The following is a 22,734-nucleotide window of genomic DNA, read 5'->3' on the forward strand; positions in this document are numbered from 1 at the left end:
TGATGGGACCACCCAGTTGGGCGACAAAACTGGAGAGGCCTGATGTCCGGGGATGAGGCCTATCAGATAATCGCCCAGAGTGCCTGGGAAGCGACCCAGGTATTAGAGACTCAACTGCTGACAGCGTCCCTGGGAAAAAGCAACAAAAAAACAGAGACCCAAAGTTCTTGTCATTGTATCCAATGGCCTGGCCTCAGGATCTGGCTCAAACTAGAGGACAGAAAAGAGCAGATGCCGGCTTGGACACATCCTCTGTCCCAAGGCTGGTTAAATATGTATAGCTCTAAAACGAGGGCAATACTTGAGATCCGACACCAGGCAGGGGCTGTGCCTCCGACACAGGTCCCCAGCTGGCGAGGAGCCTGGACTGGGGCCTCCGGCTGCAGCAGTGGCTCAGCACCGTTTGCCGGCACTTCCACCCCCAGCGCTGAACCCACTTACCTGGTAAGATCCCTGGACCCTGGACTTTGACCGCCTCCTTTTCCCGCTCGTCCGCCTGCTCTGAGTTCTCAACCACCTGATCCAGCTCCTCACTCAGCTAAAGGGAGAAACAAAGAGGGCAAGGAAGTCAGCTACATCAGCTTTGCTTTTCTGGACTAGAATAAGAAAGCAGAAGCTGTTTCTCACTTAACTGTCATCAAAAAACAAAAACAAAAAAAGAAATCACATGATATAGGGTATGTTATACCAATTCTACAGATTAGCACACTGAAGCTCAGAAAATTCAAATAACTTCTGTGTGTTAGTTTCCCAGGCGGCGGTAACAAAGCACCACAAACTGGGTGGCTTAAAATAACAGGAATTTATTCCCTCACAGTTAGGGAGACTAGAAAGCTGAAATCAAGGTGATGGCAAGGTTGGTTCCTTCCAAGGGCTGTGAGGGAGAACCTTTTCCATGCCTCTCTTCCAGCTCCAGATAATGGCCAGCAACCCTTGGTGTTCCTTGCTTGTAGACGCATCCCATCTCCGATCTCTGCCTCCATCTTCACACGGAGTCTCTGTGTCTCCACATGGTCAATCTTCTTATAAGGACATCATTCGTACTGGGTTAGGGCCCATTCTACTTCAGCATGACCGCGTCTTAACTAAATACATCTGCAATGACCCTATTTCCAAATAAGGTCACTTTCTGAGGTGCTGGGGGTTAGGACTTCAACATACCTTTTTGAGGAAGACAATTCAACCCACAATACTTTCCATGGCCACAGAGCAGAGAGCAAAATCCAAGTTAGTCTAGTTCCAAAACCCATGCTCTTAATCACTTCCCAAAGAAGGAGGAAATGCAAGCTTAGAGTCTGCTGAGGGAGCAGAGGGAACACAAGTTGGTGTCAGAGCTAAAGTCCACCAACTCAGGCTGCAAATGGCAGAACAAAGTGGGGAGGGCAGACCACCCAGAGACAGGTGCTAATTAGCAGCCTAATAGCAAGCAACCTCCACCTCACTTCATCAGCATTTTCACCTGTCAAATGGCGACGATGATACAATGATAACCAACACGGTTCCACAGCATTAAGGAGAAAAGCAAGAAACACCAAGACCAGAGTTTAGAGGAGGACCTATCACTGGATTGGGAGGTGAGGGAGGGGATAGACTTCCCAAGTATTTTCTTAGGCTCACAGGGTCAACACTTAAGGTCACAGGACATCATTAAAAATTCACCTCTAAGAAACTTGAGTTAAAACAAAGCTCTTACGTATCTAATATTCTTCCATCTCCTTCTCCATGCCTCTGCTCCTGCCCTTTATTTATTTTTAACATCTTTATTGGCGTATAATTGCTTTACATTGTTGTGTTAATTTCTGCTATATAACAAAGTGAATCAGCCATATGTATACATATATCCCCACATCTCCTCCCTCTTGCATCTCCCTCCCACCCTCCCTATCCCACCCCTCTAGGTGGTCACAAAGCACCGAGCTGATCTCCCTGTGCTATGTGGCTGCTTCCCACGAGCTATCTATTTTACATTTGGTAGTGTATATATGTCCATGCCACTCTCTCACTTCACCCCAACTTACCCTTCCCCCTCCCCGTGTCCTCAAATCCATTCTCTACGTCTGCGTCTTTATTGCTCCTCCCCTTTAGAATCAGGTAAAGCCTCTAGTTTAAAGCCCTAAAGCCCAAAAGAAAAGAAAAGCAACACGTGAAAGATGACACCGTGAAACACAGGCCCACAGTGGGAAGGAACACAGATCAAGAGGTCCCCAGGGCTCTTTCCCTTTTGCTGGCCAAAGGGCAAGGAGGATGTTAGTCCTGGGAAGGCCCAGCATTCTCTGATCCAAGCCTCGCACAGGTTCAGCCTAACCCTAACACACTCCTAACCCAGTTCCCCTGCTGACTACCTGCAGCTATAATAAACCCACCTCCTTGCCCGGCCCTGGCCAAATTCTCCAATGCCCCATCCTGCAAAACCCAAATCTCCCCCCAGCAAAGAAACCTAACTCGGAGCTAGGTCCACTCTCAGAATGACCCACACAAGAAAGATTCAGGAGGCCTCCTTCTTCTGAAGAAGGTGAAAGACAGGGACTTCAGAACGGGCCACTAATGAAAGTAAGGGGAGGGGTCCTTCCAGTGCCTCCCACCAACGGAAACTGAATCCACCCTTGGCCTTACCCCTGCAAGCAGGATAACTGCCTATATTTTAATAAACATTTTAGGAGCCCTGCTAGGTAAGGAGGTAATGCAGGTTGCGTGTGAATGGTGAGGGACGTGGTCCTGTAAACAGGACCCCAAAGCTCCCCAGAAGCAGGAGCTGCCCACACCCTGCTAATAAGAACTAGCATTCACTGAGGGGTCACGACTGCCAGGCACTGAGCTGAGCACTTTCACAGACCAACTCATCTAATCCTCAGAGCCCTGTGAGATAGGGACTATCATTACCTTCATTTTGCAGACGAAGAAACTTGAGGCTCAGAGAAGTTAAGTAACTTGACCAAAGTCACACAAATGGCAAGAGGCGAGGCAGGATAGGAATGCAGGCTTTTTGACTTAAAAATCCTAGTATCTACCCACTATGCTCTATTCCCTACAAACCTGAAAACTTCCAGAGTCAAGGAAAGACACAACTCATTTCCCAGGATTCCCCCACTGTCTCGGGTACAGAATCTAGATTCTGGACCCATCTGGACCCCTAGATTCTGGACCCCTCCCCTTACTTTCCACAGAACTGGTTAAAATCCATCAGGCTCCTCTTGGACAAAGGAAATGGTAGGAGAAATACAGAAATTTGTCCCAAAGTCAGATTCTAGCCCAGATCCCACACTACAAAATGGCACGCCTCAGGCAAATCTCATCTGTCTTCAACTTGGCTTCCCCTTCTACTACGGGGCTAAGGCATCTGCTTTATATACTCCATACAGTATCATTTACAAAGGGAGAAATGTACATCAATATTGATCAGTATTGATCAAGACAGCAGCAGTTCACATGAGAAGACTGGCAGGATGACAGACTCGTCTGGGAAGTGAGACCCCTATGGAGCATGTGAGATTTGAGATCCCTCCTTGCACAATGGGGGGAATTTTAACCAAAGGAGTTTGAGAAGGGGTTAAAGAAGAAGAAATGGTGTGAGCATAGGCATAGCAGGAGCACGTTTTTAATCGGTGACTTTCCAGTGCCGCCAGAACCTAGGTGGGTGAGGAGATGACGAAGGTAACAGAAGACACGGCTGCAGGGCTGTGAAAGCTTGTAAGAAGTTTGGACTGTTCTGGGTAGACCAACGGCAGCATCAGGTGTATGTAAAAAGGAATGCTCGGAGATCAAGGCAGGGCCCAGCATGGGAGACACCGAAGGGAGAGTTGGTTAGAGCAGACTTGGGGTCACAAACCTGAGGATTGAGGATATGGAACTGCCTGAACTTGCCAAGGGAGGGGAGCACGGTGAGGGACACAGGGGAGGGAAGAGAACTAGAAATGACCAAGGTTTGGGACCCTAGAGGAGGAGAAGGAGAGCAGTTCACTAGTGTCAGTAAGAGTCAGCAGGAGGAGCTGGTCTGAGGGAAGGGCTGGAACCGCAGCCTGCAGCGCAGCACAGACAAGAATGAGACAAAGAACTGGAAAGTTAGAGTTACAGTCGTGGGAGGAGGTGAAAGTGGAGAAAGAAACGGAACGGAGCGAGAAGCAGCTCTGTCGGTGAAAGCACATTTTCAAAGTTGGTTGGCCATCAAAACGAGCTGTAATTATCGCTATCGTTAGCAGCTGCAGGGGCCACGAGGCCTTGGGCGTGGAGGGAGCTGATGCCCACCGCGCCTCTGCCCAGCTGGGAGGAAGGCGCGGGTGCTTCCACTTGTTGCAAAGAACCGCGGCGTGGGGGGCGGGGGGGAGTCCGCCCGGCGGACCGCGCTGCTGCCTGGGTCGGACGAGGCTTTAATCATTCACCTGATGGTTAAGGGTCGAGACTCCGGGGCCCCGGCTCCATCCTTCTGCCAAGCGAAGGCAGCATCCGGAGGAGGCTCGGCGTCCCGCTTCCTTCCTGCTCCGCCGCAGCTCAGCACGCGGGGACCCCTCCTCCAAAGCACTCACCGCTACTCGGAGGCGGGCTCTGCCCGCCCGGACGCCCCCCACAGCCCAGCCGCCCGGACCCCCGGGACCCGCTCTGCCTCAGGAAAATTTGCTTTCGCCCCCGCCCCTGCCTTGTACCTCTTGGTAGGATGTGGAGAGCTCCTGGCGGATCATGGCACTGACCGGACCTAAGGCAAACCTGAGCCCGCTGCGATCCCCGGGAAGCAGCTAGGCGAGCACCACAGCTGCAGCGCCGAGACCTGCCGGCTCTCCGAGGCGAAACCGGTCCGCAGGAGCGGCTTCGAGACAAGGCGGGGCGCACTCGGCGCACGCGCCTCGCCCCCGCCGCCGCTGGAGCCGCGAAAGGGTTGCTGGGAAATGTAGTTCTGGGCGTGAGGGCCCCACTCAGCATTCCCGGAGTAGCGAAGCCTCTGAGTTACCCAGAGCCAGGCTTAACCCGCACGTTAGACGCACGTGCTTTCCTCTTCTTTTACTTCCTCTCTTTATTGGAGGGGGAAGGACGGCGAAAATGAGTGGAAAGTGGAACAAGGGGGCCAAGTCAGACAAGTAGGAGATCCTAATCTATAATTGAAAGAGGAAGCTTGGCCTTGTAGGTTATAACCATAGTTATAAGCACGTTCGTGCCCATTATGCCTTTCATCCTGCGAGGAACCCTGTAAAGAGTACATTTTTCTCTCTGTTTTACAGGTGAGGAAACTGAGGTACCTTGTTTCAGAAGGGATGGGGAGAAGGCCATAAACAAGTGAAGATTATTTAATCCAGGAACAGACGACAAAATCCAAGTTCTTTCCATTATTCCTGGGCCAGACACTTGGAGTCAGGACCTCTAGATTCTTGTCCTGGCTCTGCTCTTCTCCCACAGGTCTTGTAATACTCTGAGCCATCCTCTGTTCACCTTAGAATGCAACTGCTAAACCCTGCCCTGCTTCACAGGTCCTTATTTGAGCCAAAACAGGTCCTGCAGCAAAACCCAAAGGTGCTGTTCACAGTAGCAAAAGCCTCCTGTCCTGAATGTGGTGGAAAATTGGGTGTTTGCCCTGTGGCAGGGTGGACCCACATCATCCCCTCTTCCTGCTGCCTGAACAGCTGTTCTATGTGGCTGCCCTGGGCTGCTTAGTAGTGAAGCAGATAGAGGTTGCCTATGCCTTGGTGAATGCTGCTCTGTGTTCCGGGCAGCTGCAACTCTGCAAACCCCTGCACTCAGGGCCTCTTCCCTCCTCAGTGGCAACCATAGTAGCACCAACCACATCAGAGCAGCCTGGAACTTCAGAGTGTTAGTACTGGGAGGCCTCCACCACCTCTTCTGACCACCCTACCCCAGCCCAGACCCTCTGCTCTCACATCTATTAAATGGGACAATATATATAGCACCTAACACATTGTAGGCATTCAGCAGATGTTTGTTAAATTTATGAATGGAACACTTATTGCATCCATTTCAGTTAACAGTTGCTTACCAAAACAAATAAACAACAACAAACAACTCATTGAATTACTTACTGCTTTACTACAAGGGAGGTTGATAGAACAAGTCACACAATCATAGAAATTTAGAACTAGAAGGAACCAGAGAAATCTAGTCCAGCCCTATCATTTCTCTCTACTCTTTGTTGGTATGAGCAAACTGGAAAATTATGGGCTCCCACATTTGAAGGAATTACTGACAAATACAATATCTGACATGGTTTAACAAATACAGTGTGCCAGGCACTGGGATATAGACATGAATAGGGTACTCCAAGGTCCTTGCTCTTGTGACTCTTCCATGCTAGAGTCGAGAAACAGACCTTGAACACGTTAATAGAATTTTCTGTACTTGCTGTCCTCAAGTCCTTTCCTCCCATTTCCACATGAGCACACACCAATCAGGCTTTTATGTTCTCCACTCCACTGAAACGGTGCTTATTAAGGTTACAAATGACCTCTGCGTTGTCAAATCAGATGGCCATTTGCCTATCCTCCTCTCGATCTATCAGCAGTACTGGACTCAGGTCATCCTCCCTCTTCCTTGTACACTTTCCTCCCCTGGCTTCAGGACACCACACGCTCCCACTTTGCTTCCCACGTCACTTGCTGCTCCTTCTCCAGTCTCCTTTGCTGGTTTCTCCTCATCCCCTCAACTCTACAGGGTCGCCTTCCTCAAGCTAGGTCTCTGATCTTTCTACTCACTCCCTAGGGACTAATAAAGTGGTCTCCTCTAGTCTCATGGCTTGAATTACCATCTACATCCTAAGGATTCCCATTATGGGTTGAATTGCGTTCCCCAAAAAGATATGTTGAAGTCCCAACCCCTGGTACCTCAGAATGTGACCTTCCTTGGAAGTAGAATTGTGGCAGATGTCATTAGTTGAGGTCACACTAAGCAAGGTGATCCCTTCGTCTGTTATAACCTGTGAATTTACAGGAAGATGGAAGACGATAGGAAGGTAGACACACAGGGTGAATGCCCTGTGATGACAGAAGCAGAGATTGCAGTGATGAAGCTGTAGGCCACTCACTTCCTCACCATCTACAGGTCTTTCTCGCAACATCACCTTATCAGCAATGCCTCCTCTGAAGCACCCTGCAAACCCCATTGCCAGCTCGTGCCCCTACACTGCTTTATATTTCTCCCTAGCGTGTACCACCTTCTGACTTTCATTTTCAGTCTCCCTGCACTAGAATATAAGGTCCGTGAAGGCAGGGTGCTTATGCGTCTTGTTCATTGCTATATCCCAGTGCCTCCAACAGCGCCTGGCAGTTACTGGTACTCAACGAGTAGTTTAGTAAATAAACAAACAAAATAATTTCACATAGTGACAAGAGCTCTAAAGAAAGGAAAAGGGACCACGTGATAGCACGTGATAGGGCAGCTGTGGAGGGAGGTGCTGATTGTGGGGAGTCAAGAGAGGCCTCAAGATGGTAGTTACTTGTGAGTTGAGACCTGAGTGACAAGAGGGTCATGAGGACCTGCACCCCAGGCCCATGATGACCTGCACCCCAGGAAGAGGGCACCGGTACAGTACAGAGGCCCAGGCTGGGACCCAAGCAGAAGGCAATGTGGCTGGAGGGGACCGATGGAGGGGCACTTAGGAGACAGAGTCAGAGGGGCAGGCAGAGGCCAGATCCTGGAGACTGGGTTGTGCTGATCCTGGGCTTGTTTGCTCTCAGATCCCATTCTCACCTCTCCTGCTCAGCTCTCGGTTACGGGGCTGGCCCTGAAGGCTGGGTCTCCACTGGGTTCAGTCGAAGCACTGCTCAGAGACTGGAGGGGATCTGCGCAAGGGGGAAGCCAAGGTTTTCCCTTCCCTTGCTCTCTGCCCCTGGCGGCTTCCCTTCCATAGCTCTAGCCCCTGATGCAAAGGTTTTTTGGTGGTTGTAGCTTCGGTTAGGTGACCCAGGCTCCTAAACTCTAAAAACACCAGGATGTTGCCAATCTTCCTGCTTTGCTAATCTCTGGGCTCCCTCGGCGTTGTTTCTCAGCCTCTTGCATCACCTATGTAACCAACTCCCTGCATTACAGCCATTCTGTTTTACTTAGATTAGTTTCTGTTTTCCTTGCAGATAACTTACTGATTCATTTGGAAAAATGAAGCTGGGTTCAAGTAGGGAAGGGCAATCAGGGGGATGCCTGGAGAAATCCAAGGGCATATGAGCACGCTATTAAATTATAGACTCACACTCAGTGTCTCCGGGACGAGGAAGCTAGATCTGATCAGTAGAAATTATAGGGCGTTTCTTTTGGCTCAGAGCAGTTCCTAACAAATCCAGCTGCAGGGAGAGAAAGGGCTCAAGCAGAGAAGCAGCACCCCGTATGCCAAGGAACTGGATACCTCAGGAAGAGGGTGATATTCTAAGGGTTTAGAAGAGCCTCTTCTAACCTGGAGACCCTGTGACGTGGTGTAATGTGGATACGGCACAGCTTACACAGCTTTTCACATCCATACCATTTTTACTTTTGACACAGCCCTATCCAGGAGGCAGGCTGGTACGTTACTGATGTGGAAATTAAGATTCAGACGATTTGTGGACAGACCCTGTTTAGGCTGCTCTGCACTAGAAGCCCATTCTGTTGAAGTACATGGATGAGAAGGTGCAGTCACTGAGAGGAGGTGTAGCCTGGCGGTCAGGGGCTCTGGGACACAGGGCCTGTGCTCGAGTCTTGGCTCTGCCACCTACTGTGTGACCTTGAGCAAGGCACTTAGGGTCTGTGTACTTCAGCTTCATCATCTGTAAAATGGGTGATAAAATTTCTTACTTCCTAGAGCTACAGTGAGGATTAAATGAGATAATACACGTAAAAGTGCTTGGCACACAGCAAGCCTATCTTTGGTGGCCGGTTCTCCCAACCACAAAATCTTGGCAAACCCCAAGAACTCAGTCCTTGGTCCTCCCTCCTTCCGATCCACGTGCCGCTCCTTGACAATCTCATCCATTCTGTGGCTTTAAATGAAACCTATATGACAAGGATTCCAAAATTTATATCTCTAGCCTGGAACTCTTCCTCCAATTCCAGACTCATATAGCCAACTGTCTACCTGATCCTTCCACTTGGCTATCTAAGTGTTCTCAAACTGAACAAGCCTGATCTTGATCTTCCCCAAGACCTGCTCCTACCGTCTCTCCTTATCTCAGTAAGTGGCAACCCCATCCTTCCAGCTGCCCAGGCCAAAACCCTCAGGGTCATCCTTGGTTCCTCTCTGTCTCTCAGATCCCATGTCTTGTCTGTCAGCAAATCCTGCCAGCTACACCTTCAGAACAAATCCGTGATCCACCCACTTCTCACCACGTCCCTGGCTACCACCTGGGGCCAAACCATCTTCATCTCTCACCTGGATTATAAGAGTAGCTCCCTGCTTCAGTCCTTGACCTCCCCTCCTACCCCTCTTCCCTCCTCGCTGTTCCTCCAACAAGCCGGGCACTATCCTTCCTCAGCATTTAAGCAGTTTTCCCTTTGCAGGGATTGTCCTCCCCCAGGTTACCTCCCTCACCTCCTGTAGATGTTCATACAAATACTGCCTTCTCATTGGGGCCTTCCCTGGTCAGCCTATTTAAAATTGCAACTCCCAATGCTCCCTATCCCTTTGCCCACTTTATTTTTCTCCCTAGCATTCATCACCATCTAACATACTACTTATGTATCGTGTTTGTCTATTTTGCCCATAGAATGTAAGCTCCATGGGGCGTGGATCTGTCTTGTTCAGCGATGTGCCTCCAGTGACCTGGTACATGGAGGCCCTCAAAAAGTATTTGCTGAATAAATCCGTGAAGAAATCCTTGCACAAATGTTAGCTATAATTATTTCAGTGCATGTCTTGTGCCCTACCCTCTGCAAAAATCCTTTGGGGACTCGAAATTTAAACACAACTGGGAAGGAAAAAAAATCAGCCAAAAGTAAAAGTGAATTAATAAAGTTGGGGTCCTAGGTTGTAAATCTCTCTTCCTAGGTGCTGGAATGTTGGCTGTGTCAACTCTGTACCTAATCAAGGAACTGCTGTAACAGACGCCACTGTTTGGCGCAACTTTCAGTGCGCAGTCTGGAGTCGGGAGCCCCCAGAATCCTAGCTCCAAGTTTCCGGCTTCGGCGTCCCAGCGGCCGAGCACGCCCCGCAGCGCGTGGAAGACGCGGAGTCCCGCTCCTGGCTCCCGGCTCCGGGGCCTCCGGGCGCCGGGCGGGCGGGCGCGCGCGGGGTGGGGTTCCGGGGCCGTGGGGCGCGCGCGCGCGGGCCCCGCCGCCCAGGCCGCCGCAGGCCCGATTCGGTGGGCTCACCATGACAGGCCCCGCGCCCGGGCGGCGGCTGCGGTGGCTGGCCGCGCTGGCCCTGGTCCTGGCGCTGGCCGCGGGGCTCCTCCCAGCCGGGGCCGGGCAGGCGCCGCGCCCTGCCGAGCGGGGTCCTCCGGTGCGGCTCTTCACGGAGGAAGAGCTGGCCCGCTACGGCGGGGAGGAGGTGAGCGGGGAAGCGCCGGCCCAGGGACCGGGCCGAGTCCGGCCTCGCGGAGAGGGAGGAGGGGATCCCAGGAAGCCGCGGCGCCGAAGGGAGGCCTCGGGGAGAGGCGCGGGCCTCGGCGGGCGCCCCCTCCCGGAGCCCCGGCTCCGAGCTGGGCGCGAAGCCTGCCGGGCTCCTCTCTCCAGGCCTGGATCGCCGCCTGGGGACAGGGGGGGAGTCCCCAGCACTCGGGGCTCCCTGCTTCCGCCTTCCCCAGCCAGAGCACCCCACCCTGCGCTTCGCCCTCTCTTCCCGAGAGCTGTTTCCTAGAAACGACTTTTGGCTGGCGGTCTGTACACGAACCTCAGAACTTTTTTGTTTTCAATGTAAGCATCAGCTGCGGGCACACACTTCTGCCCGCTCCTGGGGGGAGTGGGGGGAGAGGGAGAGAGGGAAGCAAGGCCTGCTCCCCGGGTTAGGCGGGAATGGGGGCAGGTCCATGGTTGATCCAAACTTTCCCTGCACTTTGCCTTCCTCATTTACCGTGCCCCTCTGCAGCTGACTCCTCACACTGGCTCTTAATGGCTGTGCTCTTGAGGCTGAGCCAGAGCTGGGGGAGAGAGCGGGGGGGGGGAGATCGGAGGTTAGAGACAAAGACGACCCCCAACCCCAGACGCACCCACTTCAGTCCACATCGGTCAGCAGTCTGGACGTGTCTAGGATATTCCTCACAGCCATCTGACCGTTCGGGTTGTTGGGGCCCAGTGCGATGGCCCTGGAGGGTGGGAACAGGATGCTGCACATGGAAAGGGCCATGGAGCTGATATTGGATCAGGAGGTGGGGGGAACAGTTTGGTGGGGAAATCAGGGAATTACAGCATTTCAGAGTTGATAGGAATCAACCTCCTGCTTTTACAGGTGAGGAAACTGAGGTATGCCACCAGTTAGTGGTAGAACAAGGAAGGAACCTAATATTCTCTTGTTAAAACACTCTGGTGTGGGCTCCCTAACCCCCAAGTTAAGTAGCCTTAGCTGGACTAGTTTCTCCAGGGGGATTTAGAAACCTGGCCCTTAGGCAGTGGTGCTAGTTTGGGCATCACTGTAAAGAGAGGTTGGTTAGAAGCCTGAGTCATTGAGAACACAGAAGGAGGGAGACAGGTATGTGACTGGATGTTAAGGGACACCATCTTCTGGAGCAGCAGGGAACCAGATGGTACTGGGTTAGGGAACCTGTGCAGAAAAGAGTTAACATAACAGGCCCGCAGTCCTTAGAAAGGCCTTGGCTGATGTCTGGATTTCCAGGGTGTTCTGCATTTCCCTAACAGATAAAGGAGGCTCAGTCTGGACTCTTCGTAGAAACTGTGCATTCATGTTGAACACTGCTAGGTAGAGAGGGCCTGCATGGCCGGTCCCCAGTAAAAACGTTGGGCTCTGAGTCTCTCATGGGCTTCCCTGGGCAAAAACATTGCACACGTGTTGCTGCATTTTGTTGCCAGGGAAAGAATGTGCTCTGTGGGGCCCCTCATGGGAGGCAGACAGTGTAAGGAAGTCCACAGGTACATAGATTCCTCTAGACTCTACCTGTGTCCTTTCCCCTATGACCCTTACTACATCACTGTAATAAAACATAGCTCTGAGTACAATTATATGCTAAGTTCCATGAGTACTCGTGAATCTCCAAATGGGGGGGTAATCTTGGGGACCCCCAGCACAGAGTCCAAGGGAAGAGAGAATTCCTAGTGGAGACTGCATGTAGCAACCATGCCCAGGGTTCAGGATGAGGACTGAGAAAAGACCCTTGGCTTTTTTATGCTGATATTATTGATTGATGCTCAACTGCCAGAAGGAGAGAGGGAGGCTTGAGATGGAAGCGGGTTAAGGAAAGAATTGTTTGGGGTGTGGTGCCCAGAGAATGTCTGCAGGCAGAGAGAGTAAGAGAGGAGAGAGGCAGTTGAGCACAGCTGGTTAGAGCTGCCCTGTGCTGAGGTTTGCCCTAGATGGTTCTGGTTTATGCCTATTGTCCTGGGATAATTATCATTATTATTATTTTTTGCAGTACACGTGACTGTCACTGTTGTGGCCTCTCCCATTGTGGAGCACAGGCTCCGGACGCGCAGGCTCAGCGGCCATGGCTCACGGGCCCAGCCGCTCCGCGGCATGTGGGATCTTCCCGGACCAGGGCACGAACCTGTGTCCCCTGCATCGGCAGGCAGACTCTCAACCACTGCACCACCAGGGAAGCCCTGGGATAATTATTAATAGCACCACCTTTCACTCTCAGAAGTGTTACCGTTTGTATAATACATTATACAAATAGTATAGTTAGAGCGTTATGCCTTTGAATCATATCTGGGTTTGAGTCCCTTTGGGCAAATAGCTAAACCTGTTGGAGTCTCAATTTTCTATTTTCATCTGTGGTACTTGTTATCAGTCAGGGTTCCACCAGAAACAGAACCAGTGAAAAATATATATATATGGGTATGTTTTTAATTGCAAGAATTGGTTCATGTGATCATGCAGGCTGGCTAGGTAAGTCTGAAATGCATAGGGCAGGCTGTCAGGAAGGGCAGGCCGGAAACCCTTGGCAGGAGCAATGCTGCAGCCCACAGGTGGAATTTCTTCTTCCTCGGGGAAACCTGAATTCAGTTCTTAAGGCCTTTCAACTGATGGCTCACCTAGATTATCCAGGATAATCTCCTTTACACAAGGTCAACTGATTGTAGATATTAATCACATCCACAAAATACCTCCACAGCAATACCTAGATAAGTGCTGAATAACTGGATACTGTTGCCTATCCAAATTGACACATAAAACTGACTGTGATAATGGCTACAGGATAAGAGTTCCTACTCTACATAGGGGTTTTGTGAGGATTAAATGAGATGGCGATATGCAAAGTGCATAGCGTAGTAGACCTAGTGTAGTCTTAGCATAGTAAGCCTTAATCAATCTTAGCTGCTATTATCTTTATTAGCTTATTCTTAAAGATACAAACAAGAGGCACTATAACAGGCCCATAATCCTCTTATGCAATTCAGAAATCAGATAAGCTCTGAAAAGCAGAAGGTTTTTTGTTTTTGGCCGCGCCGCTGTGCATCAGGCCGGTTCTTAGTTCCCCAACAAGGGATCGAACCCGTGCCCCCTGCATTGGGAGCGCAGATTCTTAATCACTGGACCGCCAGGGAAGTCCCAGAAGGTTTTTTCTTTTTTACGTCATTTGACAGCAAAACCCTGCCTGATCTGAACTCCTTTGGTGATGGAACCTTGTTGGAGCTACATGAGTCTATTTATAGTCTTTATTTATCCTACTTAGTGTGAATATCCATGTTTATGCTTTACTGTGGAAATATTGATATAGATGACGATGGGGTGCTGCCTCAGACGCCGGTAGGTGTTCTGGCATGTGCCCCATAACACCTTTCTAAAATCTGACAAACTCTGAATTCTAAAACACATCTGACCCCCAAGGGTTTCTGCTATGGGATTGTGGACCTTGTATAATAAGTCGTTCTGAAACAACTAGCTATGAATTCTCATTTCTGTTATAATCCTTTTGGACGAGAGCCAAGGCAGACCCACCTGTTCCACATTCTGCTGCCTGGTTTGTGCTGAGAGCTCGCGCACCCCGACAGGAAGCTGCCTAGTATCTTCAGTGGACGCTTCAGATTGGAAATCACGAAAGACAGGGGTCCCGGCTGCTGGTGTCCTTCACCGAACCTACTGTGTTCTGGATCTACTGCACGAGGCCCTGTGCTCCTTTATCCCTTTCGGGCAGTTTAGGTTGTCAGAGTGATCCACAGTGTGGCTCCCTGAATCATTCCCACGTGGGAGTGTGAAGATAGCTACACGTGTGCTTCCGGCATGAATTAGTCCTCTTGGAATACCTGCTGAAATCCGGCCTCCCCGGTGCCTCTTCAAAGCCCATTCTCCCAGTAATCCTAGTAAGGCTTGCAAAGAGGAGGTCATTTTAGGGACCTTTCCTGTAGATAACACATAGATCACAGAGTAAGCATGTTGAACAAAAATGAACGTAGGTTGAGAAAGGTCACGTGTGTCCAGAGGGCCTTCCTGTGGACCCTGATTTCTTCAGCTGCCCTTATAACTAGAGATATCGATCACATGTTTTCATTGGCAGCTTTCGCCATGTCACATCAGCTGTTCTTTCAGCAGGGCTTCACTGTTTACAAATTATATAGGTCAAAGACTGGCGTTCAAGTTTTCGACAAGGATGAATGTCGCGGGAAGGGCTTTAGAATCAAACAGGTGTGAGTCTGAATTCTGGCTGTTTATTTACCAGCAGAGAAACTGTTGGCAAGTTATTTAAACTCTAAGCCTGTTTCTCCATCTACAAAACAGGTATAGTAATACCTTTTCCAGAAGGTCATTGTAAAAATTGACCTAAGTGACATCCGTTAGTATAAGTAAACATGTATAACATATGGAGAGAACCTAGCACAGTAGAATCTCAGTAAATATGAATTTCTCTGCCCTCCCTTTGATCACACCTGAAATATATTAATTGTCCTGAATTATAAGCCTCTAGTAACCAGCATGAGTGGCTGAGGGCCCAGCCCAGGCAACATGATCAAAATAATATTCTTGTATGACTTACCCTCACATCGAGCTTTTAGAATAGAAAAACAGCATAAATCACAAGCCATTCGTGAGTTTGGTCATCGTTCTTCCTCGGGAAATAAATGTGTGGCAGGACTGGCGGGGAGAGGTGTATATATCCCTTCTTTGCTGCTGGCATTCTAACCTGTATGTCAGACGCTGGAATCTGCAGAATTTTCCCCAACGGAAACGAGTCAATGGCACGTGAATGTTATTTTCCCCTGCCTTAGCGATGGAGGAAAAAGGCGGGGGAGGATTGGTTTATTAAGGAAAGCAGATGTCATGAAGCAGTTAGCTTTGGGGCAGGGCGGCTGGGGTGACTTCGAGGGTTCTCTTTGGTCCCGAGCAAATGTCATCCTCCACCCTCCAAGGGCAAAACTGACTTTTGCTATCCTCAGAAAATATGTTTTCTGCCTTACTTGCACCGTAGGATACCAAATGCAGGGAGGGGAGGGCCGCCTGCCCCCATACCCCCAGCATGACTTCCGGGCCTGGGACCAGATGTCTGTATTTAACAAACACTTAATATAGAGCCAACTCTGCCAAGCACCGTCCTAACCACTTTAAAGCATTAAATCATTTAATGATGACCCGTGAGGAAGGAGCTATTATCGTCATCTCATTTTTCAGGTGAGGAAGGAGCCATAGGGCGGTTGAGTAACTTGCCCAAGGTTACACAGCTAGTGAGTAAAAGAGGTGGACCCGGCTGTGCTTTCTCCAGTTTGTACAAACGAAATGAACCCCCAAGAGCCTCCCTTTCCATCACTCCAGGCAGTGACCTTTTCGAGGGTATATTGGTTCAGCTAAGAAGAAGGTATCAGAGGGCAAGCGTGACCAGAAATGTTGTTTACCTTCTGAGTTTATTTAGGGCAACCCTGGACCCTGAGCTTACCCAAGGCCCCTCTAGGCTTTAGGGTTATTCTTTGTAAATGGAATTTGTCTGTGCTCACTCACCAGCTCTCCCTGGAATCTGTACTAAGAGGGGATGGGGTGACATTTGTTTTCTGCTTTTCTAAAACTTAATAGTGAAGAGTAGGGCTTCCCTGGTGGCGCAGTGGTTGAGAGTCCGCCTGCCGATGCAGGGGACACGGGGTCGTGCCCTGGTCCGGGAAGATCCCACATGCCGTGGAGCGGCTGGGCCCGTGAGCCACGGCCGCTGAGCCTGTGCTCCGCAACGGGAGAGGCCACAACAGTGAGAGGCCCACGTACGGCAAAAAAAAAAAAAGTAGTGAAGAGTAGGACTTGTACTTCTTCTGAAAGAATCATTCTGGACAGACAATAAAGAATATACAGACAGTGAAGGCTGTTGGATAGAGGCAGGTGAGTAAAGAGGTGAAACACCCGCTCTAATTATACAATAAAATGACGGCTTGCAGACGTTTTGGCTGTGTTAAATGTATTTTGCATCCTACCCTGGTGTACACACACACACACAACTGAAACAAAAGTGCCATGAAACTATGCTCATTCTTACTATGTGTGAAGCACTCTAATGTTTTCTGGTTTCTGCTCTATTTTGAACTTTGTTTTTCCTATTTCATTTTTTTTAAGCCTGTTGATAAATCACTAAATTGATTGCATGACCCACTAATGTTACCAATGCCAATTGCAGTTAGAAAAACATGGCCTTAGACCACTGGAGGGCCCAGGTATTTCTGCAGAAGACAACATCTGTAGTAGTTTCTCTCTTTTTCAAGAAGAGTCACCGGTGAGGAACTTCTGCTCTGTCCCCAGCCTCTGTTGCAGGGTCTGAGGGTGCTGGAGGCCCAGGAGTTCCCGCCTTCCTGCCTGCACCCAGGCTCCAGGGCTCTCCCAGGTGTGGAAGAGGCCCTCCTTCCTCTGCCGCACTGCTCTGGTATCCCTTTGTCATGGTAGCTCACGTGGCACTCTCTCCTGGCCCTGCTTGGCCACAGGTAGGGAGGAAGGCCAGACGGCCAAGCAAGCCCAAAACCCAGAGGAAAGATAAAGGCCCTGCCTCACTGATGCGGGTGACTCCCCTGGTTCCCTAACATTTGGGTACCTCCGACCCACTCACTCCCTGTGTCTTTCTTCGTGGCCCTGGATCTTTTGAATGAATTTCCCAGGACACCCACCCTCTTCCTGGTCCCAGGCAAGTGCACTGTCCTCGTGCTGTGTGCCCCCTGGTGGGGCAGGCCAGAGAGGGGACTGAGCCTTGGATTCCTGGGCTCCAGATTCCAGAAACTGCTTTCCCTCTGATTTGCTCTGTGACTCTGGGTAGGTCTCATAATCTCCCAGGCCTGGATGATGAAGGTGCATTTGTAAAACGAAGCTGTTAGATAGATTATCTTCAAGGCCCTTTCTGATTTTAACCTATAATTCCTCCAGAGTCCTTATCTGTCGCTTGGGAATTACATTTTTTTCTCTTTCCTTTTGTATACCCAGGAATATAGGAAAAAATAAAGTGTAAAAGCCAAGGAACTGCAAGGAAACAGTATTGCTCGTATATTTCTAGCACCCTAAATGGCTTTTTGAAGGACAAACTGGTAAAATATAAAAAGTGATTTTGTTGTTCATCTACTTATATTCAATATATTGAAATAGGCCTCAAGGAGATAACTCAACAAATTAGAAAGTACCTTGTAGAAAGATATTCGTAATGCAGCCGTTTATAGTTCTCAGGCATTGGAAATGATCCAAAATAGAATAGCTACACAAACAGGTACACAGTATCACTAAAATAAAATAGAACTGTTTAAGTGACAGCTGTTTTGGTTATTTCAATACATGAAAATGTTTGTATGAACTAATATTACCTGTAGGAAGCAAAATATTGATATAAAATAAATCATTTACACTGATTACCTCCATGTATGTACATTGATGAAGATGAAATTTGGATTGATGTAATTTTTTTTTCTTCCTGGCCATGCCATGCGGCATGCGGGATCTTAGTTCCCCAGACAGGGATCGAACCCATGCCCCCTGCATTGGGAGCGTGGAGTCTTAATCACTGGACCGCCGGGGAAGTCCCATGGACTGATTTAAGTAATTCATTTAATATTCTTTTGAGTTTTTATCTGTACGGAGCTGCTTCAGTTCCTGGGAAAGGTATTGCCATAGGCTTGTCATGATGCTTCGTGACTTTTCCAGGTTTTTGTGAGTGGGCATGACATTGCGCAGGTGGGGCGAGCTCCCTGAGGACCGGCTTGTAACTTCACCCGCCACCCTCTGCACCGGCTGTGATGGGAAGAGATTTTACTCACTTGAACTGGCGGAGCTGGGCTCTTTGTCTCCTCACAGCTTCTCTCCTGCTTCCTAGGAAGATCAGCCCATCTACATGGCAGTCAAAGGGGTGGTGTTCGATGTCACTTCTGGAAAGGGTAAGTGGCTTGGCTTTATGAATCCTTACCTCTGGGGAGCGTGGCAGCCTGAGTGGGTGCTGGAGGTGTGAGGGAAGGGAGGGAATGCTGGGCAGGTCCTTCCCCCCGCCAGAATGAGTTCACAATCTTTGTCAGTGAGGTACTTCAACAGTATTTTTCTAATGATGTCATGCTCTGCTCAAAAGCCTTCCATGGCTGCCTGTTGCCTATTGAATCAAAGTCAAACTGGATGATTTACCCTAGATAAAGCAGTGAGAGGAAAAGTATTACTTAGCAAAGAGTCGTGATCATAGAACATTATAGAACGTTTTAGTGCCATCTCATGTTTTCCGTAATGGAAACTACAACTGATATCGTGGAAGTAGTCTTGTAATGGTTCATTGTTTATCTGATACCAAACAAAAGATGTATGAAAGTAGACTTGGCTTCCATGAACATTTAGGAAGACAGAACACTTTTCTTGTTTACATTTTTTTAAAATATTTATTTATTTGGTTGCACTGGGTCTTCGTTGTGGCAGGCGGGCTCCTTAGTTGTGGCTCGCCTGCGGCATGTGAACTCTTAGTTGCAACATGCATGTGGGATCTAGTTCTCTGACCAGGGATGGAACCTGGGCCCCCTGCATTGGGAGCGTGGAGTCTTACCTACTGCACCACCAGTAGGAAGTCCCTCTTGTTTACATTTTAAATATTTTTAAGGGATTATTTTCATTCTGTATTAAAAAAAAAAAATCACCTCTCAGCCCAGCATGTGTGACTTATTCCATATTCTGAATTAGCGGAATCCAGTGGGAAGGCTGGGAGCGGCTTATTGGACTTCCCATTCTCACTGATGTCCCTCTCCTCAGCAGAGCCTTTGCAGGATTGGGTGGGGTGGGGTCTCAGAAGCCCCGCCCCGTGCCATGTACAGGCTCCTGGCTGCTCTGTGCACATGCACTCACATCTTCTTCCTTCCTCCCCACTACAGAGTTTTACGGACGAGGAGCCCCCTACAACGCCTTGACCGGGAAGGACTCCACCAGAGGGGTGGCCAAGATGTCCCTGGATCCTGCAGACCTCACCCACGACACTGTGAGCCAGATAATGAGCCTCTGTCAAAGTGTCCCACCTCCTTGGCCATGGCCTTTTTTCTTCCCCACGCCCCACCTCTGGGCAGTAGCAAAGCTTCCTAACTAGTCTGTTTACTGTTCCAGAGGTAGCCAGTTGTTTTCTTAAAGTAGGTATCTGCCTGTGCCCCTCCTGCTCAAAAACGTTCCGGGGCTCCCCACTGCCTGCAGAGTCAAGTGTGAACTCTTGTGAACTTGAGATCAAACTCAGTTGATCTTCAGAGTTTGGCTCCAGGCTGCCCTGGCTGCCCCATCCCCCTGACAGTCTGCACCTGCCACCCCCCAGCCTCTGATAGCTTTGCTGTTAGTCTCTGAGACCCGCTTTCCAGGCCACTACCGGTAGCTCAGGGGAGGAACAGGGTGGGAGAGCAGAGTCTCCGGCGTGCTCATATTTCTGTGAAGGAGAAAATAGCATTAACAAAAACCATTTCGGGGTCTAAGTAATCCCAACAGAAAGGCTGGCATTCACCCCCTGTTGTGCTCAGGTGAGTCACACTCTTAAGCTGCAACATTACAGAAACAAATCAAGAAACTACAGAGAGGGGGAAGGGTGTGTAAATCTGTAAGGGGAGGAGTGTAGAGGGCAGGGGGCTTAATCACGCAGGAGGAGGTGGTTGCAGACCGCAGAGCGCCCCCTGACGCCGACCAGGCTGGGGGTTCTCTGGAGTCTAATTCCTACATCAGTCAGACCACAAACACGGTGCAGCCATTGCACCCCCCACACGTAACCTCCGCAACACACACGCACACACAGGGCTGTCTCGAAAAAATTGTCCACGATTTGTTTTCTGAAACACTTTTTCCCTCGCATTAGGGGGCGTGGGGCGAGTAAAGTCGGGGTAGGGGCTGGCGAGAAGCCGGTGGCCAGCACGAGTCACTCATTCCTACCCCTGTATTTCTTGGGCTTTTCTCCCCAAGACGGGCCTCACATCCGAGGAGCTGGAATCCCTGGATGATGTCTTCACCAAAGTGTACAAAGCCAAGTATCCCATCGTTGGCTACACAGCCCGAAGAATCCTCAACGAGGACGGCAGCCCCAACCTGGACTTCAAGCCTGAAGACCAGCCCCATTTCGACATAAAGGACGAGTTCTGATCTGCAGGAGACCGTTCTTGGGGGGGTGAGGCAGGGAGACACTCAGATGCAAACTCTCCTGCCAAACAGGCTGCTGGGGCCTCTGGTCACCGGATCTGAATAAAGCAGACGTTTAACCTGGAACGCTGAATGCCCTTTATTGCCCTTGGTCCACTGTTCTACCCACCTGGCTATCCTGCCCACACACCAGCCAGGGAGGTGATAGTCGCTGAGGGGGGACACCTCCTAGGTGTCAACACGGATGCTATGGGGGCAGAGGAATTACGAGTGACCTTTATTGCTTCTTTATATTGCTCTGTACTTGCCAAGTTTTCTGCCATGACCATGTGTACTTCAGAATAAGTGCCAAAATAAACTTCCTGTTTTCACAAAAGGAGAATTCTTCCACACGTGCCCTCTCCTGGGAGCCTCGTCAGCACCCCTTGTCTCTGCTGGCCTGTGAGGGGGCCGGGCAGCAGGAGCATCCAAGAGATGTGGCAGAAATGGGGTGCATTAGGTGGAGGGGCGGAGAATGGGAAAGAAAGCTATTAAAGGGCCTGGCGTTACACCACGACCAGGAGAGTGACGGTATAACCTGGCTTCAGCCCCTTCTGCAGCTGGAAGGTGGTGAGGAGGGCCGGGGTCCGGTATGGGCAAAGCCTGCCCTGGAGGTCATTCCAAAGATGGTGAAGCACATGCAACACGCTGGACTCAGGTCAGATTTCATAAGGAAATCCCTTTTGAGGGTAGGATTCTTCCCTCTAAGGGACATTTGGCAATGTCTGGAGCTATTATTTTTAAAATTTTGGTTGTTAAAACTGTAGGATGCTACTGGTATCTAGTGTCCGGTGATGTTGTTTTTGTTTTATTTTAAAGACTTTTTAAAAAATATATTTATTTATTTTGGCTGCACCAGATCTTAGTTGTGGCATGCAGGATCTTTCTTTTGGTTGCGGCATGTGGGATCTAGTTCCCCAACCAGGGATCGAACCCGGGCCTCCTGCATTGGGAGCATGGAGTCTTAGCCACTGGACCACCAGGGAAGTCCCCCGGGGATGTTGTTAAACATCCTGCAATGAGCAGGACAGTCCCCACAGCAGAGAATTACCTGGTCCAAAATGTCAATTGTGCCAAGGTTGAGAAATCCTGGAAATTTTACGGTAGAGATAAATTTGACATACAACTTTGTCTTTTATTTAAACAGCAACTACCCCCAAGAGAGACCTTTTACATAGAAGAATTTTAAGCAGAAGAATTTCCTAGGGTGACTGTTCAAAATGCTGATTCCTATGTCCTACCCCTAGAGATTATGATTTAGTATTTCTAGAACATGGCCTGGGAACTGCATTTGTAATGAGCTCCCCAGGAGACTGTGATACACTTGGGCCCAGATGTACTTTGAGAAACACCACTTACGCCTTACCAGTCACCGCAGGGAGGACTCATCCAGATCCTTTTGGAGGACCACGTTTGACCTTTGCTTTACTCTTTGGTGTGTCCAGACTAATGGTGAACTCCTGGGTCCCACTCCAGAAGCAGGGAGCTTGCTGGCCATCCAAGAGGAATGGGTCTAGAATTTATCAGAAGGACTCTTTGGCCTAGAATTCAGGAAGTTGTTCATGTGGCCAAGGTAGTCTGTACTGGGACATTTTGCCCCCAAACAGATGATGTATGAATGAATACAAATGGTTATAAGTCCTTGGGAACCCCCAAGAGATGACTTTTACTTATGTACCACCCACTTCCCACATCACCAAGCAACGGATGGGCTAGGATTCCATTCCTTGGAGCCCCGTCTCTGCAAGGTGGGCAAGGTCTCCAAACTCAGGTCCCTGGGAACTTCCCAGGACCACTGTTTCCCCCACTCCCCTCTCCTCCCCTTGCCCCCATCACCGCACATTTTTCCCTCAGGGTCTTAGGATCCCCACTCCTGGGTCAATTCTGCCCAGTTCCCTGCCCGGCCCTTCAAAGACCACCTCCTACACCCCAGCAAGGGTCTTCTCTGAATAAGAATGTCTCATTTGGAGATTCCAAGTCAGCGTTTGCCAGGACAGAGCACACACAAATCTGGGCACCCCAAACAGGCTCCACTCAGGGTAGGTACAGCTCAGGGGAGGGGGATGCAGGCTGGTGGGGGGATTTGCATCATTGGTGTCTATGGGACCTAAGGA

The 22,734-nt window shown here is 49.8% G+C and overlaps 2 protein-coding genes across 3 annotated transcripts in view; one reads left to right on the plus strand and one right to left on the minus strand.

Annotated features, from left to right (window-relative positions):
• Positions 1-4,673, minus strand: part of PACC1 (proton activated chloride channel 1) — a gene marked incomplete at its 5' end in the record, with an annotated part of 40,200 nt that extends 35,527 nt beyond the window's left edge. For both annotated transcript variants that reach the window (XM_082861777.1, XM_082861776.1), the window contains 2 exons: positions 442-538; positions 4,638-4,673. In XM_082861777.1, the coding sequence (XP_082717903.1) occupies positions 442-538; positions 4,638-4,673 (133 nt within the window). The remainder of the gene's footprint in view (positions 1-441; positions 539-4,637) is intronic.
• Positions 4,674-10,235: 5,562 nt separating this feature from the next.
• On the plus strand, positions 10,236-20,914 carry NENF (neudesin neurotrophic factor). Its single transcript, XM_082832481.1, has 4 exons — positions 10,236-10,447; positions 18,324-18,384; positions 19,351-19,454; positions 20,408-20,914. The coding sequence occupies exons 1-4, from the start codon at positions 10,271-10,273 to the stop codon at positions 20,582-20,584; spliced, it is 519 nt and encodes a 172-aa protein (XP_082688607.1). The 5' UTR covers positions 10,236-10,270; the 3' UTR covers positions 20,585-20,914.
• The last annotated feature ends 1,820 nt before the right edge of the window (positions 20,915-22,734 follow it).

This window comes from Leucopleurus acutus (genome assembly GCF_964270905.1).
Source record: "Leucopleurus acutus genome assembly, chromosome: 2".
Lineage (NCBI taxonomy): Eukaryota > Metazoa > Chordata > Mammalia > Artiodactyla > Delphinidae > Leucopleurus > Leucopleurus acutus.